The following is a 20684-nucleotide window of genomic DNA, read 5'->3' on the forward strand; positions in this document are numbered from 1 at the left end:
GTGCCACATCAAAGGTTATTGTAGAAAATAAAAGCTCATGATGTAGGGGGTAACATATTAGCATGGACAGAAGATTGGCTACCCTACAGGAAACATAGTAGGCATAAATGGGTCTTTTTCTGGTTGGCAGGATGTAACAAGTGGTGTACCACAGGGACCAGTACTGGGGCCTCAACTTTTTACAATTCATGTAAATGATTTGGATAGAGGGACCAAAGGTATGGTTGCTAAATTTACTGATCATACAAAGATAGTTAGGAAAATAAATTGTGAAGAGGACATAAGGGGGCTACTGGGGGAAATAGGTTCAAGAGTGGATAAAGATCTGGCAAATGGAGTATGATGTGGGAAAATGTGAATTTGTCCATTTGTACTGTTCTATGTTCTATATTTCTATGTCTTGTTGAAGGTGTACAAGACATTGGTAAGGCCACACTTGGAATACTGTGTACAGTTCTGGTCACCCTATTATAGAAAGGATATTATTAAACTAGAAAGAGTGCCGAAAAGATTTACTAGGATGCTACTGGGACTTGATGTTTTGAGTTATAAGGAGAGGCTGGATAGACTGGACTTTTTTTCTCTGGAGCATTGAAGGCTGAGGGGTGATCTTATAGAGGTCTATAAAATAATGAGGGGCACAGATCAGCTAGATAGCCAATACTTTTTCCCAAATGTAGGGGAGTCTAAAACTAGAGGGCATAGGTTTAAGGTGAGAGGGGAGAGATACAAAAGTGTCCAGAGGGGCAATGTTTTCACACACAGGGTGGTGAGTGTCTGGAACAAGCTGCCAGAGGTCATAGTAGACGCAGGTACAATTTTGTCTTTTAAAAAGCATTTAGACAGTTTCATGAGTATGTTGGGAAGAGGGATATGGCCAAATGCAGGCAATTGGGATTAGCTTAGGGGTTTAAAAAAAAAAGGGCGGCATGGACAAGTTGGGCCGAAGGGCCTGTTTCCATGCTCTAAACCTCTATTTCGGCAGGAAGAATAAAAAAGCATATAATTGAAATGCTGAAAGATTGCAGAGCTCTGAGATGTGAAAGGATCTGGGTGCCCTGGTGCATGAATTGCAAAAGGTTAGTATGCAGGTGCAGCTTGTAATTAGGAAAGTTAGTAGAATATTATTGTTTATTATGAGGTGAATTGAATACGGAAGTTAGGGAGCTAATGTTTCAGTTATACAGGCATTGGTGAGGCCATATCTGGAGTACTGTGTGCAGTATTGGTTTCCTATTTAAGGAAAGTTGTAAATATGTTGTAAGTAGTTCTGAGAAGGATATAGATATGTTGCAGTGAATTTAGAGATGGATAATGGATAACGTTGACTTTGGCTCAAGGGTATATAGAAAAGATTTACAGAACTGACCCACTTTCTCGTGGAATAAAGATTTGAATATGACCCTGAATCCAAGTGGTTATAATACTGAAACATATAAAACTTTTTTAGATATAGGCAAGTTACTTAAAAATGAAAGCTAGATGATGAGATAAGGCCTCGCACTCAAAAAGGTACAGTTAATTAGGAGATTCATCGGGAATTTGTGATTTAGGTGACACTAAGCCACAATTTTTAATGGAATCCTGAGAGAGAGATTCAAATGGTACTTCTGTGCACAGCACCAGGAACCATAGCTATATGTGAGTGCTTGATCCCTACAAACTGAAGATTGAACTTGCACACACAATATTTAGTATCATGGTATTGCTGAGGATTGAATGGAAACCTTGTTACTGTTATTGGCACAGGAATTTATACAAGCCAACTCATATTTTCCTGACCTTCGTATAGCGGGAATTAAATGCGGAGACTATGTAGCTGGCTATAAACTATAAATCGGGTTTTCAAAAAAAAAATTAATGTAGCATCTTTATTTCAGAACATAAATTATAAACATGCAAAATTTTAGCATTGCCTAGATAGCAGGCAAACAGACCAGAGTATGTATTGCAAGGTTCAATATAGGCTCAGAGAGTCATTGAGTCTTCTCTCTCATGAACTGCAGTACCGCATACAGGAAGTCCTCTTTGCCCCACATTTTAAAGCTATTTTTGTTATGGGTCCGTTTGCCCTGCTTTAAGTCACAATTTCCACTTTAGAGTTGTTTCATCTCATTTCTTCCTCACATCATTGCTATCCATTTTCATTCCACGCATGTAGCTGCACATCATCGCCGCCTGTCTTCATTGGGGCAGGCATCATTGTCACACATCTTCGTTGCCTGTCACTCATTTCATTCAACATTAAGTCCTGTGAGTTGATCAGCACCACTGCTTAGGAGGCCTCTGCTTGTATTATATTCGAGGCAACATCAATCTTTTTTTAAAACTATTAAATTATTTAAATTAGAAATACACATTGTACACGTATAATGCAGTATTTCAACCTGTACACTGGGCATTTCTCACCCAGCAAAAAAAAAAACCCAACAGAACCTAACTCCAGCTTTAACATTGACTATGGAAACCCATGATTCACATAACGTTGTTCCACTTCAAGTCATGATTTCAAGGAACATAACTTAAAATGAGGAGCTGCACACTCCAGAGCTGTGCAGCCTGAAGGTTCTAAATTTCGTGTTGCCTTGGAAGTCCAGGCTGGAACAAGTTGTGATTAAATATATCAAATTAGATCATTGGGTTCCTGAAGCTTCCCCAATGACTTATACAAATGCATTTTTTATTGCTCCAAGCATCTGTTACATTATCTTTCCGGATGAAGCACACAGCCTGTGTTTAGTTTCTACTCATGCTGCAATCAGAATATATTTTCAAACATGAATGGTCTGTTTCTAGTAACAGTGGTAATTTTCATGAGGTATTTGTATGTTCTAGCTGCTGGCATTAACCAAAATTAAAATGGTCACCAAAAAGCATAGGTAGGTACTGGAAATATAGATGCTTGATGATTTCAATTGTTGTCAGCCTTCATATTCAGCACAAATGTGTCTAAATTGCAGACAACAGCCCCAGTATTTAAGCTGTGGTAGGAGGAGTTCTATATGGGAAACCCAGAAGTCATGTTTTCAGATGTCCTATGGGTGAAATAGAAGAGATCTGGCTAGGGGAGAGGGGGAAGGCATGTTAAAATAGAGAAATGCAGCAACAGCTTTAAAAGCAATTACTGGGAACATATGCCAAAACGCCTATCTTACATTGCCCCACCCAGAGAAGTCACCCATCTTCATTAAAAACCAAAAATTGGGAAGATTTGGGTTTCAGATTTTAACTTCTCACTCACCTCAAACCCAGCCATTCTTGGGAGTTAATATTACTTCAGTGTCTTGATTTCAGAGTACAAGTAGGAAGGATTCATGGGCCTGGACATTGAACCGGAATACTGAAGTACAACAATAATGAACCTCAAGCAAGGAAAGACACCTATTTTATAGAGTGTGTAAAGCAGCTCCCAGCAAAAGAATGAAGTGTTCAATTTGTTCAAAAGTAAAAACCCTAGCTAAATAAAAACTGATTAGTGATGGAATTACTAATGGGTGGCACAGTGGTTAGCACTGTTGCCTCACAGCACCAGGGACCTGGATTCAATTCCGGCGTCGATGGTAGTCATGATGTGGAGATGTCGGCGTTGGACTGGGGTAAACACAGTAAGAAGCCTCACAACACCAGCTTAAAGTCCAACAGGTTTATTTGGTAGCAAAAGCCACTAGCTTTCAGAGCGTTGCTCCTTCGTCAGGTGAGTGGGAGTTCTGTTCACAAACAGGGCATATAAAGACACAAACTCAATTTACAAGATAATGGTTGGAATGCGAGTCTTTCCAGGTAATCAAGTCTTAAAGGTACAGACAATGTGAGTGGAGAGAGGCTTAAGCATAGGTTAAAGAGATGTGTATTGTCTCCAGTTAGTGAGATTTTGCAAGCCCAGGCAAGTCGTGGGGGTTACAGATAGTGTGATATGAACCCAAGATCCCGGTTGAGGCCGTTCTCATATGTGCGGAACTTGGCTATCAGTCTCTGCTCAGCGACTCTGCGTTGTCGTGTGTCGTGAAGTCCGCCTTGGAGAACGCTTACCCGAAGATCAGAGGCTGAATGCCCGTGACCGCTGAAGTGCTCCCCCACAGGAAGAGAACAGTCTTGCCTGGTGATTGTCGAGCAGTGTTCATTCATCCATTGTCGGAGCATCTGCATGGTCTCCCCAATGTACCATGCCTCGAGACATCCTTTCCTGCAGCGTATCAGGTCGACAACGTTTACCGAGTTGCAAGAGTATGTACTGTGTACCTGGTGGATGGTGTTCTCACGTGAGATGATGGCATCCGTGTCAATGATCCGGCATATCTTGCAGAGGTTGCTGTGGCAGGGTTGTGTGGTGTCGTGGTCACTGTTCTCCTGAAAGCTGGGTAGTTTGCTGCGGACAATGGTCTGTTTGAGGTTGTGCAGTTGTTTGAAGGCAAGAAATGGGGGTGTGGGGATGGCCTTGGCGAGATGTTCGTCTTCATCGATGACGACATGTTGAAGGCTCCGGAGAAGATGTCGTACCTTCTCTGCTCCGGGGAAGTACTGGACAACGAAGGGTACTCTGTCCGCCGTGTCCCGTGTCTGTCTTCTGAGGAGGTCGGTGCGGTTTTTCGCTGTGGCGCGTCGGAACTGTCGATCGATGAGTCAAGCGCCATATCCTGTTCTTATGAGGGCATCTTTCAGCGTCTGGAGGTGTCTGTTGCGATCCTCCTCATCTGAGCAGGTCCTGTGTATACGGAGGGCTTGTCCGTAGGGGATGGCTTCTTTAACGTGTTTAGGGTGGAAGCTGGAGAAGTGGAGCATTGTGAGGTTATCCGTGGGCTTGCGGTACAGTGAAGTGCTGAGGTGACCGTCCTTGATGGAGATGTGTGTGTCCAAGAATGCAACCGATTCCGGAGAGTAGTCCATGGTGAGAATGATGGTGGGATGGAACTTGTTGATGTTCCTGTTGGGGAACACTTCAGCAGTCAGAGCGGCCTCTGATCTTCGAGTAAGTGTTCTCCAAGGCGGCCTTCATGACACATGACAACACAGAGTCGCTGAGCAGAGACTGATAACCAAGTTCCGCACACATGAGAACGGCCTCAACTGGGATCTTGGGTTCATGTCACACTATCTGTAACCCCCACGACTTGCCTGGGCTTGCAAAATCTCACTAACTGTCCTGGCTGGAGACAATACACATCACTTTAACCTGTGCTTAAGCCTCTCTCCACTCACATTGTCTGTACCTTTAAGACTTGATTACCTGTAAAGACTCTCATTCCAACCATTATTTTGTAAACTGAGTTTGTGTCTTTATATGCCCTGTTTGTGAACAGAACTCCCACTTACCTGACGAAGGAACAGCGCTCCGAAAGCTCGTGGCTTTTGCTACCAAATAAACCTGTTGGACTTTAACCTGGTGTTGTGAGACTTCTTACTGTGTTCAATTCCGGCCTCGGGCCATTGTCTGTGTGGAATTTGCACATTCTCCCTGTGTCTGCGTGGGTTTCCTCTGGTGCTCCAGTTACTTCCCACTGTACAAAGGTGTGCGGGTTAGGTGGATTGTTCATGTTAAATTGAGCCTTAGTGTTAGGGGGATTAGTGGGGCCAATACGTAGGGTTATGGAATAGGGCCTTTGTCGGATTGTTGTCAGTGCAGACTCGATGCAGGAGGAGGCCATTCGGCCCACTGCAGGGATTATATGGATTCTATGTCTACACAATATAAGGGTGAATGTAGTCAGATGTATCAAATAATCTAAAAATAAAATGCTGGAAAAATTCAGCAGATCTGGCACCATCTGTGGAGAGAAGAACACACTGAATTTTTCAAATCAAACAACTCTTCAGAAGTGGGTGGAAGTAGATATGTGATGGTTTTTATGCTGTTGGGTAGGGTAGTTGGTTCTGAAGAGGGTGGGAGCGATTAAATAACAAAGATGTTATAGAAAGGCAAAGGGAGTGATGATAGTTGTAATCCATCAAATTTGGTAATTTTGATTTGATTTATTGTCACATGTATTAGTATACAGTGAAAAGTATTGTTTCTTGCATGCTATACAGACAAAGCATACCATTAATAAAGAAGGAAAGGAGAGAGTGCAGAATGTAATGTTGCAGTCATAGCTAGGATATAGAGAAAGATCAACTTAATGCGAGATAGGTCCATTCAAAAGTCTGATGGCAGCAGGGAAGAAGCAGTTCTTGAGTAATGTGCTACTGGGATGAAAGAAATGTCCTCTAAAAATACATCAGCCAATTGAGATGTGAGAATAGATAAACATCTTGTGAGTTTCACCTGATTTTCATTGATAAGGACTACAGAAGTGAATAATTAAGTTTGCACATAGGCTTTGAAATATAGGAATTTATAAGCTGAATGACCTTTCATATGCTTCTCATTAATGGTTTCCTGACAACATATTGCCTCCTTTTAAAATGTATAATGCTTTTGATGGATTTTCGGCTTTTAAGAAGGTGAATAATTGTTTTTAACCAGATATGCAGTATCTCATGCCATCAATCATTGGTGTTGCAGCAAGATGTTGCGTTGGTAGTTATGTAAAATGTACCTGTCTTCCAGTTCAATGAAGAGTCATCAGGTCGGGAAGTGAAAAGAGCTGAATAAAGAAAATATTTTTTTCCATACTGATTATGTGATTGTACTTATTGAAAACAAACTCTTAACTTTGGATATTTAAAAATATTTTTCAGCTGGGGAATGGCTGTTAATGTGTATTCAACGTCGGTAACTAGTGAGAACATGAGTCGGCATGACATCATGGCCTGGATTAATGACACGGTGTGTTTAAATTACACAAAAATTGAACAGCTTTGCTCAGGTAAGAATTAAGTTTTCTAAAAGAAATCTTTTAAATGTATTTGAATGTGTGGTGGTAACAAGCTCCACTTATGGTGTTCATTAAGTACTGTTTCTGACGATTATTTTATAATGGATGAAATAGTCCTTTGTAATATGCTAACCCATTACTCCGTTTTAGAAGCTAATTTGTATTGATCCAGAGTATTTGGAAATTATTCACATGAATATTTGTTGGAAATTTGCTGCTTTTCCTCAGTATATTTTCATTGCACACTGAACATTGATGCAAAGCGCAAATTACTAAATTTAGAGCAGTGGGACTGAATTGATGAGAGCAAAGCAGGGCGCGACTCTCTGATTTTGGTTTGAAACTGCATGTACTCCAACTTCAGTTAAAACTGTTTCTTAAAATTTCTTAAAATTGCTCATGCTGCAACCCTGGATGCTTAATTAACCTATCTGATTTTTGAAGCAGATGTTCTCTTCAGATATTCTAAATATTTAAATGTTCTTTAGTAAGGAAAAAGCTCTGCAAGAGTCTGTCTGCAGGTATAAGAGCTCCCTTCTGCATCAGACAATGATTGAGCAATGTAAATGCGGACTGCCTAGCTGAAACTCAAACTGCCTCCACAATAATTAAGTAAAGTATGCTAGAAAGACTCAGCAGGTCACACAGCATCTATGGAAACAGTTATGTTTCAGATGCATGACCTTTCATCAGAACTGCCTGAGCTGATTATTTCCTGCACTTTTTTATTTTGATTTCATACTTCCAGCATCCATAGTTTTTGCTTTTGTATTAGTACTCAAACTACCACTACTGATCAGATGATGCTGTAATGGGGTTTCTGACTTAAACAGAAATGAGTCATTCCTTTTGTGTATAAAGATTGGAAAATCAATGCTTGTTGATTACTAATTTAAAAAAATTAAAAGTGAACTCTTAGATGGCAATGAAAGTCTGCTGTGTCCTATCAGCAGGAACATCAGTGGGCTTTTAACCTGTGTCACTTGCAATTGCTCTTGATTCAAGAGCAAGTTGTGTTTTCCGAGAACTCAAGTTTCTGTGTCGGTGAGACTACTGTACTGCAGCATTCAGTAATCATGCGTAACCAACAATGGACTCCAAAACAGCTTGCATTCACCTCATCCACCAAAGCCAAATCTCTTTCTTGCTCATGACTGGAGCTATAGTGTCTTGCAAACACGTTAACAAATAGTGACTGGTCACTCGTTGCATACTTTTTTTCTTGTTTTTCCTTCATGTACGTTTGAAATACAATCAGTACTTTGACATTGAAGGTAGTGAAATTGTAAACAGAGTGTTTACAGAGATGTCAACAATCTGAACTAAACCGATATAACAGAATGGAGTCCCCCTCAGAAAATTCTGCGGTGTCAGCTCCATTCTCAAATCCTGCAATGGATTGATTTATTACTGATTGTAGTAAGCCCAGGATAACATCCACTCTGGGACTGGGGTAACATTTGCAGCACATAATTATGAGACCACAGTTGACTGGTACAGAGAGCCCAACCATCTTCCTTGGATCTTAAACAGTACCAGCATAAGTGAGTTCCCCATCACAAGATATTTGCAAATATGCTGAATGAAAAATACAAAAATGTACCATAATGGGTACATTTTTCAAAAAAATGTTTTTAGAAATTAATCTTTAATTCATCAAATTTGTCTTGCAAACTTGATGCTGATTGGAATTGAATTGTGAAAATAAAATTGCAATCTTTTCATCCAACCTAATTTCAAAAATCAAAGAACTGAGGATCTGTACTAAATTGCAGGTTTGCTGCATTTAATTTCCTTTGAAGTCAGATAAATAAATGAGTTAAAATTCATACATAAAACAATTTACTTTACTTTGTACCTGTGAAAGGTGTACAACACTCCAATGAATAATATCAATGACAATTTGCAAACCTAAATGCACTGCACCATATGACTTCCCTGTGTTAATGTTTATTGTCACCACCTCAAACTAGTTTAAAACCTACTCCTTTTGAAGCCACATTGAATCAAAGTTATGATGCAGCACAAGGCCATTCAGCCCTTTGTGTCTCTGTTGGCTAAAAAGGAGAAAAAATTAAACTAGCCTTTATTTCTAATTCCACTTTCCAGAACCTGGTCTGTAGCCTTACAGGTTACCTTCTAAATGAGCTGAGAGTTAGCCTCAATCACCAACTTAGGCAGTGAATTCCAAATGCCCACCATCCTCTGGGTGAAAAAGCTTTTCTGCATGTCTTCTCAAATCCTTCTATCAACCACCTTAAACCTATGTCCTTAGATAATTGACCCCTCAGAAGGGGAAAACACGTTTTCCCTGTCTAGGTGCCTCATAATTTTCTACACCTCAATTAGGCCACTCTTTGGCTTCCTCTGTCCTTAGGAAAACAGCCTTAGTCCCCCCTCATAGCTAGCGACATTCTTGTAAATCTCTGCATGATCTCCAGAGCAATTATGTCCTTCCTGTAATGTGACCAGAACTGTGCATAAAATTACAGCTGTGGCCTAACCAGCCACAGTTCAAATGTTACATCCCTGTTTTTGTATTCGATACCACGCCCAATAAAGGCAACCATTCCATATGGTTTCTTGTCCACCTGTCCTGCAACCTTTAAGGACCGGTGAACATGCAAGGTCTCTCACTTCCTCAATCCCCCTCAATATTTTCCCATTTATTGAGTATTTCCTTGTTTGCCTTTATCAAATGTAGTACCTTACATTTTTCCAGATTGATTTCCATTTGCCACTTCTCTGCCCATTCAACCAAACCATTAATATCATTTTAGAGTCGACAACTATCCTCTTGACTATCAACTGGCCAATTTGTGTGCCATCTTCATATTTCCCAATCGTGCCATCCACATTTTAAGTCTGAATCATTAATATATACAGCAAGGGCCCCCAGACTGAGCCCTGTAGAACACCACTGGATATCGCTTTCCATTTGCAAAAATATCCATCAACCATCATCTTTTGTTTTCTGTCACTAAGCCAATGATGGATCTAACCTGCCATCTTCCCCTGCATTGCATGAGATCTCACTTTGTTGACCAGTTTGCCATATGGGTTCTTGTCAAATACCTTACTGAAATGAATTGATTATAATTAACTAGATATTTTCATATAGTTGTTTCTGAGAACTAGTATCTTCCCAATTCTTCTATTTAATGTTTAGCTGTCCAGGAATGGACCTTTGATAACATTATGTTGTTCAGGATATAAAAATATGCACTGGTTATAGTACTTAGTACTTCAGGTTGACATGCTAATGTTATCATAGGAATAAAAAAACTGCATACCTTTATCTCTTAAACAGCAGTACACCATTTATTTTTAAATTATATGAGCAAATCCTCACTTTTGTGGCACTAATGTGAAACATAGTTGGTAGAAATTTAAATATGCAGAGAATCACTTTTTTCAGTTTAAAAACTAAAATAATTGCACATTTATTCCACTTGGATGCACTGGAGCTTAGTGTGTTTTTATGAAGAAGGAATTTAGAACAATAGAAGTTTATAATACAGAAGACTGATCATCTCAGCATGCTCTTTGATGGAGCAAACTAAATAAATCCCACCATGCTTTCTTTTCCAAAATCATGCATCTGTTTTTCTGTTACAAATGTTTATCAACCTTCCTCCTAAAAATACAATGGGCTGTGGCTCAACTTTTCCCTGTGGCAAAGTAATACGTGCTCCAGAAAAACAGTCTTCAGGAAGATTGAAACATAGGAACAGGAATAGGCCACCTAGCCTACCTATCTTGATACCTTTAGGTAACAAAACTCCAGCTCTGTTTAAAATTAACAATTGATTTTGTATCAATTTTTGTTTATGCAAGAGAGTTCCAAATTTTTACCACTCTTTGTGTGAAGAAATGTTTCCCTATTTTATTCCTGAAAACTCTGGTTCTAAGATCACGCCCAAGGCCAACAGAGAATGCTGTTCTGCAAGCCTCGCCTGTCCTGGTAAAAAAAATCAGGGCCTAAGTGTCAAATTTGTGTGAAAACTGGAGCAATTCATGCTGTTTTTTTTTCAGTGGAAGTTCAGAGAAGAATCTCCCACACTCTGTGCACTGCATAAGTCACTAGTGGGTATCTCGTTATAAAGCTGTGAGTAGGCCACTGCGCATGCGCCGATCTGTCAGTGCTGAGATCGGCACATGCACAGTGGCCCCACATTGCCGGCTCTCCGTGGCCTCTTTGCCCCACTGATCCTGACTGCAAAGTGGCAGCAGGACGCCGCCACACACACACACACACACATACCTCCACCAATCACTTCATCAGGCCATACCCAATGGGCAGTGTCAAGGTGTTCCCGGGCATTGGCACTTTGCCCCTTGGGCAGTTTCACTATTTAAGAAATACTCTGCACATATGTTCCTCCTACCAAAGTGGATAACCTCTCATTTTTCCATATATTCCACCTGCCATATTCTTGCCCACTCACTGTCTGTTCAAATCGCCTCTCATCTTCCTCACAACACTTGGACCAACCTAGCTTTATGTCATCTGGCAAATTGGAAACAATGCAATTGGTCTCCATGTACAAATCATTATGAACAACTGGGTCCCAAGTACTGATCCTTGCAATATCCCACTAGTCATGGCCTGCTAACATGAGAATGACCCATTTATTTCTACTATGTTTTCGGTCTGTCAACCAATCCTTAATCTTTGCCTATCCCAAGTACTTTAATTTACTAACCAACTTCCGTGGGAGACCTTATCAAGAGGGTTCTGAAAATTCAAATACACTACGTCCATTGACTCCACTTTAACATCCTTGAGCAGGTTTGTCAGACATGATTTCCCTTTCATAAATCCATGTGGGTTGTACTCGATCAGATAATTATTCTCTGAGTGTACATTTATTGCATCCTTTATAACAAATTCCAGCATTTTCCCTGCTACTGATGTGAGACTAGCAGGTCTGTAGTTTCCTGTTTACTCTTTTTTTTTCTCTCATTCATTCCCTCCCTTCATGAATATTTGCTGCTGACCATTCTGCAGGAATCATTCCAGAATCTTTAGAATTCTGGAAGATGATCACTGCATACCAGAAGACAAAAGAGCAGGAGTAGTTCATTCTGCCCATCGAATCAGCTCCACCATTCAATGAGAGCATGTCTAATCTGAGATGATGATCCTCAACTCCATTTTCCCAGCTTATCCACATAAGCCTTGGTTCAGTTACTGATTAAAAATCTGTCTACCATAGCCTTAAACATACTTAATGACCCAGCCTCTACAGCCCTCAGCGGTAAAAAATTACACAGATTTACTACCCTTTCAGAGAAGAAATTCCTCCCCATCAACATCTTAAATGGGTGACCTACCCATCAGCACCCACCCTGTCAAGACCCCTGCGAATTGTGTGTTTCAATTGGGTTATTTCTTCTTCTTCTAAACTTCAATGAGTAATCAACCTCTGCTCAAAAAATTTCCTCCATACCTAGGATCAACCTCGTGAACCTTCTCTGGATTGCCTCCTGTGCCATTATATATTTCCTTAGATAAAGGAACCAAAACCGTTCACAGTATTCCAGGTGTGGTCTAACTTGTGCCTTGTATATAGTTTTTCCTTATTTTTATACACCATTCCCTTTGAAATAAAGGCCAACATTCCATTGCTGCTCCATTAATCTGCTGAACTTGCATGCTAGCTTTTGTGATTTATGCACGAAGACCCCCAAATCCCTTTGTGCTAAACCTTTCTGCAGTCTTTCTTCATTTTAATAACATTCAGCTTCTTTATTCTTCCTACCAAAGTGCATCACCTTACATTTTCTTACATTATATTCCATCTGCTATTTTTTTCCTACTCAATTTAACCTCTATATCCCCATGTAAACTGTGTCATCCTCACCACTTGTCCCCCCCCCCCCCCCCATCCCCCCATTTTTGTGTCATCTGCAAACTTGGCAATACTATGTCACTTCCCTCATCCAAGTCATTAATGTATTTTGTAAATAATTGCGGCCCCAACACTGATCCCTGTGGCACTTGTTATAGGTTGCATTCCAGAAAATGTCCCTCATCCCAACTCACTGACTTCTATATGTTTGAAGAAGGCATTTTTTCCAATCCACTGGGACTTTTCCAGAAGTTAAGAAATCTTGGAAGATTAGTACCAGTGCATTCACTATCTCATTTACTATCCTAGGATGCAACCCACCAGGCCCAGAGGACTTATCGGCCTTTAGTCCCATTATTTTCCCAGCATTTTTTCTCTCGTGATGAATTTATTTCCTGCCTCCTTTGCCCCTTGATGATTTCATATTTTTGGAACGTTATTTGTCTCTTCCACCATGAAGATTCGTGCAAAATATTTATTTAACTTCTCTGCCATTTCCTGGTTCCCCATTATTATTTCCCCAGTCTCAATGTCTGAGGGGCCTATGTTCACGTTGGCCTCCCTCTTTTTTATATATTTAAAGAAGCTCTTGTTGTCTGTTTTTATATCACTTGCTCATTTACTCTCGGTTTATCTTCTCACTCTCTCTTTGGTCATCTTTTGTTGGTTTTTAAAACTTTCCGAATCCTCTGTTGCCGCATTGTTTTTTTTTTCTGTCAGTTTAATACTATTGTTAACTTCCTTGGTTCATCATAGTTGATTGATTCCCCTTCCTAGAAACCTTCTCCCTCACTGTTACATATCTTTGTTGTGAGTCATGGACTATTTTCATTTGTCTCCCATTACTGATCAACCATTTTTTCTGCTAAACTCCCTTCCCAGTCCACTCCAGCCAATTCTGCCCTCATTCTTTTGTAATTATCCTTATTTAAGTTAAGCACAGTTTTTCTTAAGTTTCTCACTCTCAAACTGAATGCTAAATTTTTCCATGTTATATTCACTGTTTCCTAGAGGATCTTTGACTCTGAGATTGTTGACTAAACCAGCTTCATTATACATTGTCAGATCCAAAATAGCTTGATTCTGGTTGGATCCACAGCATATTGTTCCAGGAAACTTGTCCCGAATACAATCTATGAATTCTTCCTCATGGTTACCTCTGCCAATTTGGTTTTCCCAATCCACTGAAGATTAAAGTCGCCCATGATTAATGTAATTTGTTTTTCATAGAATCCCTTCGGTGCAGAAGGAGGCCATTTGGCATATCAAGTCTGCACTGACTCTCCGACAGAGCATCTTACCCAGGCCTCATCCCTATAACATCATGCATTTAACTTGACAAACCCGCAAACCTACATATCTTGGGACACTAAGGGTCAATTTAGCATGGCCAATCTACCTAACCTGCACATCTTTGGACTGTGGGAGGAAACTGGAGGAAACTTTCCAAACCAGAAAATTCTATCCACGGTGGTGTGTCTGCCTCCTAAAACAAAGTGTCCAGGTTAATCTCACCCTCCCTGATGTGTCCGCACCTCAGCCTCCAGCTCAATGACTGAGTCGAAGCTCCACATGTCGCAGGCACTGACTGCAGATGTGCTTGCACTCGATAACACCTGTATCATGTGCTGCAGTGTTGATGCATCACCTGTCCAGCCATACTTCTGAGCTTTAATTAAGTACGTAACTATTCTATTCAATTATTTATGTTCTTTTCGATTTTAAAAAAGAATTATCACAAACTCAGCACTATTTTAAACTTTTGGAAAATAGATCTCGACCACTTAGCGGATATTCACCAGATACTCAACAACAGCTCATCTCCCCTGTAGTACAACAGAAACCAGTTCCTGCAGGGTGAGAAAGTTAAGAAAAGCAAAGGACTACCGCCCTTTCCTCCTCACAAAACTGCCTCTTCTCACCAAACTTCCACACTCTGTCCAAAGCTGCACTCAGTGCTGTTCGCATGTAAACGTGTCTGAAGGTATATGTTCTGAACAAAGGGATTAGCTGAACCCAGGTACAGCAGAGACCAGTTCAGGTTAGTTTCTTTAAGTAATTTACGCTTTTGGCTGCTGCCAATAGATAACTTCTATCCCCCTACATAGTCCCCTGGATGAGACTAGAAGTTAAACAGTACTTGCAGTTAAATGTTAAACACAAATGCAAACAATGCTAAATTGTTGGAAGATATTTAAAATTTCCCTCTTCTCACCAAACGTCCATACTCTCCGAAGCTGGTAAATCTACATTGCATTCATTGAAAGGTCAGCATTCCTTTCCTGAGGTGTGGTGCCCAGTACTGTTAACAATACTCGGTGTGTTTGTTGTATAGGGCTTTGTAGAGATGAAGCATGATTCTATCCGCTTGTATTCCAACCTCTGGATATGTTGTAAAGGGCAGAATTCCAATGAGCCTTTTTGATTATTTGCAGTACCTATTCATGATATTTTAATGTTCTATATATTTGGACCTTCCCAAGTACCTTTGGACCTTGTTTCTAGCTTTTAAACATTTTTTTAAAAAAACCTTGCTCTATTCTTTTACGTCCACTGGATGACCAACATATTTTCCCAATAATGAAATCCATTTGCCAGTTTTGCCTACTCATTTTAATTTAAAAAAATAATTTTATGTTTCCGTTTACACTCTAACAACGTTCCTTATCTTCTGTGTCTACGACATGTTTGGATATTTATCTTTCTATTCCTTCATCTAATGGTTATTAAATACAGTGAATAGTTGAGACCCCAACAAGGATCCTTACAGAACACATGTCGTGTTTTGCCAATTAGACTATCCATTTTTACTACTTTTTGTTTCCTACTGCACAGGGAATCTCCTAATGAGGTAAATAATTCTATGCACTTCAACTTTAGCCAATAGTCTCTCTTTTATCACTTTCGGAAGTACATATAAATAACTTCCACAGACTACTGCCCACTACTTTGGCATATTTAGTCAAGTTCATCAGGTATGATTTACTTTTACAAATTCATGCGGTGTTCTGATCAGATGAATATTTTCATGGTGGTATTTTCCAGTGAATTTACCTGTTTACTCAATCAAATTATTCATCATTTTAGAAACCTTTATTAAATCTTCTTCATCTTTGTCCCTGATGAAATAATCTCAATGTCTTCTCATGACTCAGTTCTCATTCCTGCTATTCTCTGGTGAATGTGTGTTTCTTTTTCAATGGCTTTTTTGTAATTTTCATAATAGAGTATTGAAAATTATGGTATATTGACTGGACAATTTTCACCAACTGATATTTATGAAGGATGCTCATAGTCCTTTTTGCAGCTGGAGATGGTGTTTGAGGCAGGACAGTGGTTGCTAGGATAGTGGGTGAGAGATATGAGTGTCTGACTTGACTCTCAATGTGTCCTCCACTATCAATTCCAGAACTAGTAAATCTAAGTTGACCAGCCAATTGTGATACTAGACGTAGGTGACTAAACAGAAAAATGAACTGTAGCAAAATTATCCTCAAAGACAGAATTTTGGTTTGAGGTAACGCTGCTGCTTCAGTATCATAAATGTATGGAACTTACAGCCCCATAACACCAGTATCAAAGCTTTTGCTTTTATCTTCAGGAAAATTTGAACAATGTCAGCCTCAGGATCCATTGGAGGTTACTTTCAACAGTGGTGGGGGCCTGAATCGGGTGGTATAAAATCGGTTGACCACTAGCCAATTTAATTGTCCTTTCCATTAACTTAAGAGGAAAGAAAAATCGGGCATGGTGTGCAACAGGTAGCCAATTTAACCCTGCCAATTCCCTGCCCCATCAAAGTTGGAAGTTAGCACCATGCTATCCTTTCCATATCTGGCACAGGATAATCTTATCGTGAATCCATGTAACAGATCCCCCATACAATATTTCACTCTCATGATACGTAAGGGCTAGGCATGAGTTTTTGTCATTTGCAAATCCATGATGCTGTCCAAACCCTTTATAAAGTACTATAAGACGTTCATTTTACAACTCATTATATAATTTTTTGTCTTATTGTTTTGGTTCTGTTTCCAATGTTTAAATCAATTTGTTTTTGGTGTATTTTTTTATCTATGCTATGCAAAGAAGTTATGCTTTAGTTGATATGGTATTCTCCTTCAAGTCACACGCCATCCTGATTTTAGAAATATTTCACTGTTCCTTCCTGGTCAATCCTGGAACTCCCTACCTAACAGCACTGTGGGATTGCCTTCACAACACTGACTACAATTTCAAGAAAGCAGGTCGATGCTGTCTTTGCAAGGGTGACTAGGACTGGAAAATAGTTGCTGGCTTTGATAGTGATGTCCACATCACAAGAATTCATAAAATAATTATTTTTAAAGTTATGGTTAATACCAATTCCATTGCCACATCAAATCAACTAAACTTCCAATGGTGCTAAAGATTCCAAATGCAGATAAATCTGTAGATAAAGATTTGTGCAGGAAGCCAGAGATGCACGGAACAAATGTTTACTAAAACATGGCATCTTATTTGTGTCCTCTTTGCTTTAGGTTCTCTGTCCATAATTGTTAGGGAATATTACAATGTCTGCCCCAGCTTTGGCAAGGAAAAGCTAAGAATTAGCAGGGGTGGGTTGGAAGCAAATATTGCCATGGATAGAACTCTTTCTCAAAGCACTCCTGCCTCAACAAGGTGCTCTTGTCTGCAGATGCTGTTCCCAGCAGTGATGCAGTTCCTCAAGAAAATTAACTCATCATGCCAACAATACCAGGCTCCAGTGGTGTCAAGAGGCAGTCCGCTATCTGTTCTGGTGATGTTTCAGAATATGCCAGAAAGTTCCTTGGTGCTGACTAGTGCTTGGAGGAGGTATGCTCCAATTGTTGCTCTAATATTGCAAACTAATATATACTAGTTTTGCTGAGGATTTTCACCAGGCTTTCTCCACATTCCCAATCCACACTAATGACATCAGTCTTTAATGTGTGTAGCAGTGAAGATCATCTTTGGTGCTCTTCCTTAAATTCACAGGGAGCGGATTACTTTTCATCAATTACTCTATTTGCAAGATAACTGGATGTTCATATACCTTCTGGAAAATGTCTGAATCGTCAAACATAATCCCGTAGATCCCACCTGAAGTGCTGAATGAGGCTGAACCCAAGAAACAGTGGAAGAATTAGCTCAATCTTTAACATGCTTTATAGCAATTGTCTGATTATTTGCATTGCTATTTGATGGCTGTAATGCCAAGATGGACTGGAGCTTGAAAGTTTCAGTTTTGAAAGATTTCTCAAAATTCCCACTTTCCCACTCTTCAACCACGATTATTTCCAGATCATCACAAAGGTCTCTGGTAGCCTACGGAGTAGAGACAGCTCTGGATTTATTGCACTTTGGGTGATTTGCTACATGCTGCACTAGAACCATAGAATCCCTTACAGTGCAGAAGGAGAACATTTGGCCCATTGTGTCTGCACCGACTCTCCGAAAGAGCATCTTACCCAGGCCCTCCCCTTTGTCCTATCTCCGTAACCCTGTGGATTCACCATGGCCAATCCACCTTACCTACACGTGTCCGGACACTACGGGGCAATTTAACATGGCTAATCCACCTAACTTGCACATCTTTGGACTGCACCTGGAGGAAACCCACGCAAACACAGGGAGAACACGCAAACTCCACACAGACAGCCAAAGACGTAATTGAGCCCAGGTACTTGGCGCTGTGAGGCAGCAGTGCTTGCCACCATACTGCCCTAGTTACTGACTCGATTGTCACTTTTCAAGTGTTAAATAACATGAGAAGAGTTTTGTCCATGAAACAAATCCTCTTCTGCCCAATACAATGCAAATAACTGCATTCAAAGCCAGTGTGTCTTTTCACAAGCGTCATCTGTTATCCTATGCATTAGACTAAATTTTATCAGATTATAATAATCTTCAATGCAGTAGCAAGCTGCATTGAGGTGTTCTTTTGCGTATCTTAATTCAGTTATTGAGGCAGTTTGATCATTGGCTAGCTACAGTAAACTTCATAGAGATGCCTATTTTCACATCATATATGCATGAGTTCAGCTGTCCCAGTATTAGGTGCTTCCTTTCAGCCTTACCCTAAGCCCTTACCCTATTACCACTTGCTTAGTGGTAATATTGTTCCCATCTACTACTCCACCAGAGGTCAAAGTTGTGATGTCAAAAGCCATCGTTGTCATCCAAAATTGACTCTTAATCTCTACAGTTGAATCAGGTACAGCAATAGTCCTCTTTGTACCAGCCAATGAAGATGGAGCAACTCTTTTTTTTTCTGGAATACTGTTGCACCAGATTTATTTATTTGAAACTGGTAACAAATACATCCTTGAACTGGTGGGGAGTTGGTGATAGAACCATGTTATCTCTGATTCTATCCACAATAATCCAACTAATTGAAAAATTCTGGGCATTTTAAGTTGATGCTCTTGATCCTTTATCACCAACTACTAGTATGGTTATTCAAAATAGAAATACTATATTTGAAGACAATTAACAATCTTGTGGGTGAAATTAACTGAATGTAGAAATGCACCAGAGTAGATTTATTTCTAGAAATATTTTTAGTACGCTCTTGTAGGTACGCTCTGCAGTACGCTTGCTAATGAAATTAAAAGAATGTATAACTTGCGCATCAATGCTCGTGTCAATTTGTCATGAATAAATGTGTAATTGCATGTCCAGTTTTTCATTTTATCAGATGTTGGAGTGCTAAGTAAACTTTTATACACCAAGGAGACCATCATTTCAAATTGTAGTGTGTTTTTGTTGTTTAATACCACTTTTGTTTTCAGTCATGCTGGGAAACAGTTACTTAATGCTGTGCATTTTCTGGATGATCTTCAGCTCCGAGAAAAGCTGAAAATAACCCACTTTTCCATTTCAGTTCCAGTCTAGTGGTGCAAGTTAAACTCTTAATTGAGCGAGAGCTTTTAATACTTTGGCTAGCCTTTTTGCTAATCATCTTCATCTTTTGTACCTTTGGGTGCAACCAATTTGTCCTGCACAGTTGGTTCTTTTTGAGCAATTTATTTGGCCAAAAAGAAGTAACTGCATCAAGAAATTAACTAAAGAAATTGCAATTAATCCTGCAAAGAGATTTTGGTTTTTCCACATACGGTCATTAAATGCAAATTATAAACTGTGTTTTAAATGCATTGTGTTTGTTTTTGTCCATTGTGTTCCATGACTTAAACTTGAAATGAATACTTTTTGCATAAATCTGTGAATAAATGCAGCTATTTAAACTAAAATAACTAATAGATGTTTAATGAGCAGAGTGAGGTAAGTGACATAGAATTATTCGGAGAGAAAAATAAACTACCGAGAAAAAAAGTTCTCTTAAGCCTGAGAGTTGTAGGTTATTTTTCTTGTATAGTGTTTTTTTTTTCCAGTAACATCTTGAGGAATTTATCTGGTGTACCTCCTCAAATATAGCTGGAAATTGTTCAGATGATCCATGTTTGTGGCCAAAAACATTATTCTCTGACAAATACTTTAAATGGCATCATGACGCACATTTATTTTTATCATCTTTTTTCAGGTGCAGCATACTGCCAGTTCATGGATATGTTATTCTCTGGCTGTATTAGTTTGAAGAAAGTAAAATTCCAGGCTAAATTGGAACATGAATACATACACAATTTCAAACTGCTACAGGCATCGTTTAAGAGAATGAATGTTGATAAAGTAAGTACAGGTTTCAGATTATTTAGGCTGCTGTTAGTAGTAACAACTTTGGGCAAAGGATTGAATTTCTCATTGTCCTAGCAAATATCCGATGGCATTGCTTTGGTTACATTAGCTAAGCTGTTGGAAGGGTAAGAGGTACTGTATTCTTGGAGCTTTTATGTAGATGGGTTTTCACTATGTCACATTTTGGGGAGAAATTTGTTAGTGACATTGAATTAAGTGTTTTAGGATCAGTTCCTTGGAAATCATGGGCAAGAATTTTCGTGTGGTGGAGTTTATTACGCTCCTGCCAATCATGGCAGCCTGCTATCCAGTTAATCCTCTA

The 20684-nt window shown here is 39.6% G+C and overlaps 1 protein-coding gene across 3 annotated transcripts in view; it reads left to right on the forward strand.

Moving 5' to 3' along the window:
* The window catches only part of mapre2 (microtubule-associated protein, RP/EB family, member 2), a 128526-nt gene that overhangs the window by 69519 nt on the left and 38323 nt on the right, over positions 1 to 20684 (forward strand). For all 3 annotated transcript variants that reach the window (XM_078216136.1, XM_078216135.1, XM_078216134.1), the window contains exons 2-3: positions 6676 to 6803; positions 20211 to 20356. In XM_078216136.1, coding sequence (XP_078072262.1) covers positions 6683 to 6803; positions 20211 to 20356 — 267 coding nt within the window. In that variant the 5' untranslated portion in view covers positions 6676 to 6682. The remainder of the gene's footprint in view (positions 1 to 6675; positions 6804 to 20210; positions 20357 to 20684) is intronic.

Source organism: Mustelus asterias, chromosome 7 (assembly GCF_964213995.1).
Source record: "Mustelus asterias chromosome 7, sMusAst1.hap1.1, whole genome shotgun sequence".
Lineage (NCBI taxonomy): Eukaryota > Metazoa > Chordata > Chondrichthyes > Carcharhiniformes > Triakidae > Mustelus > Mustelus asterias.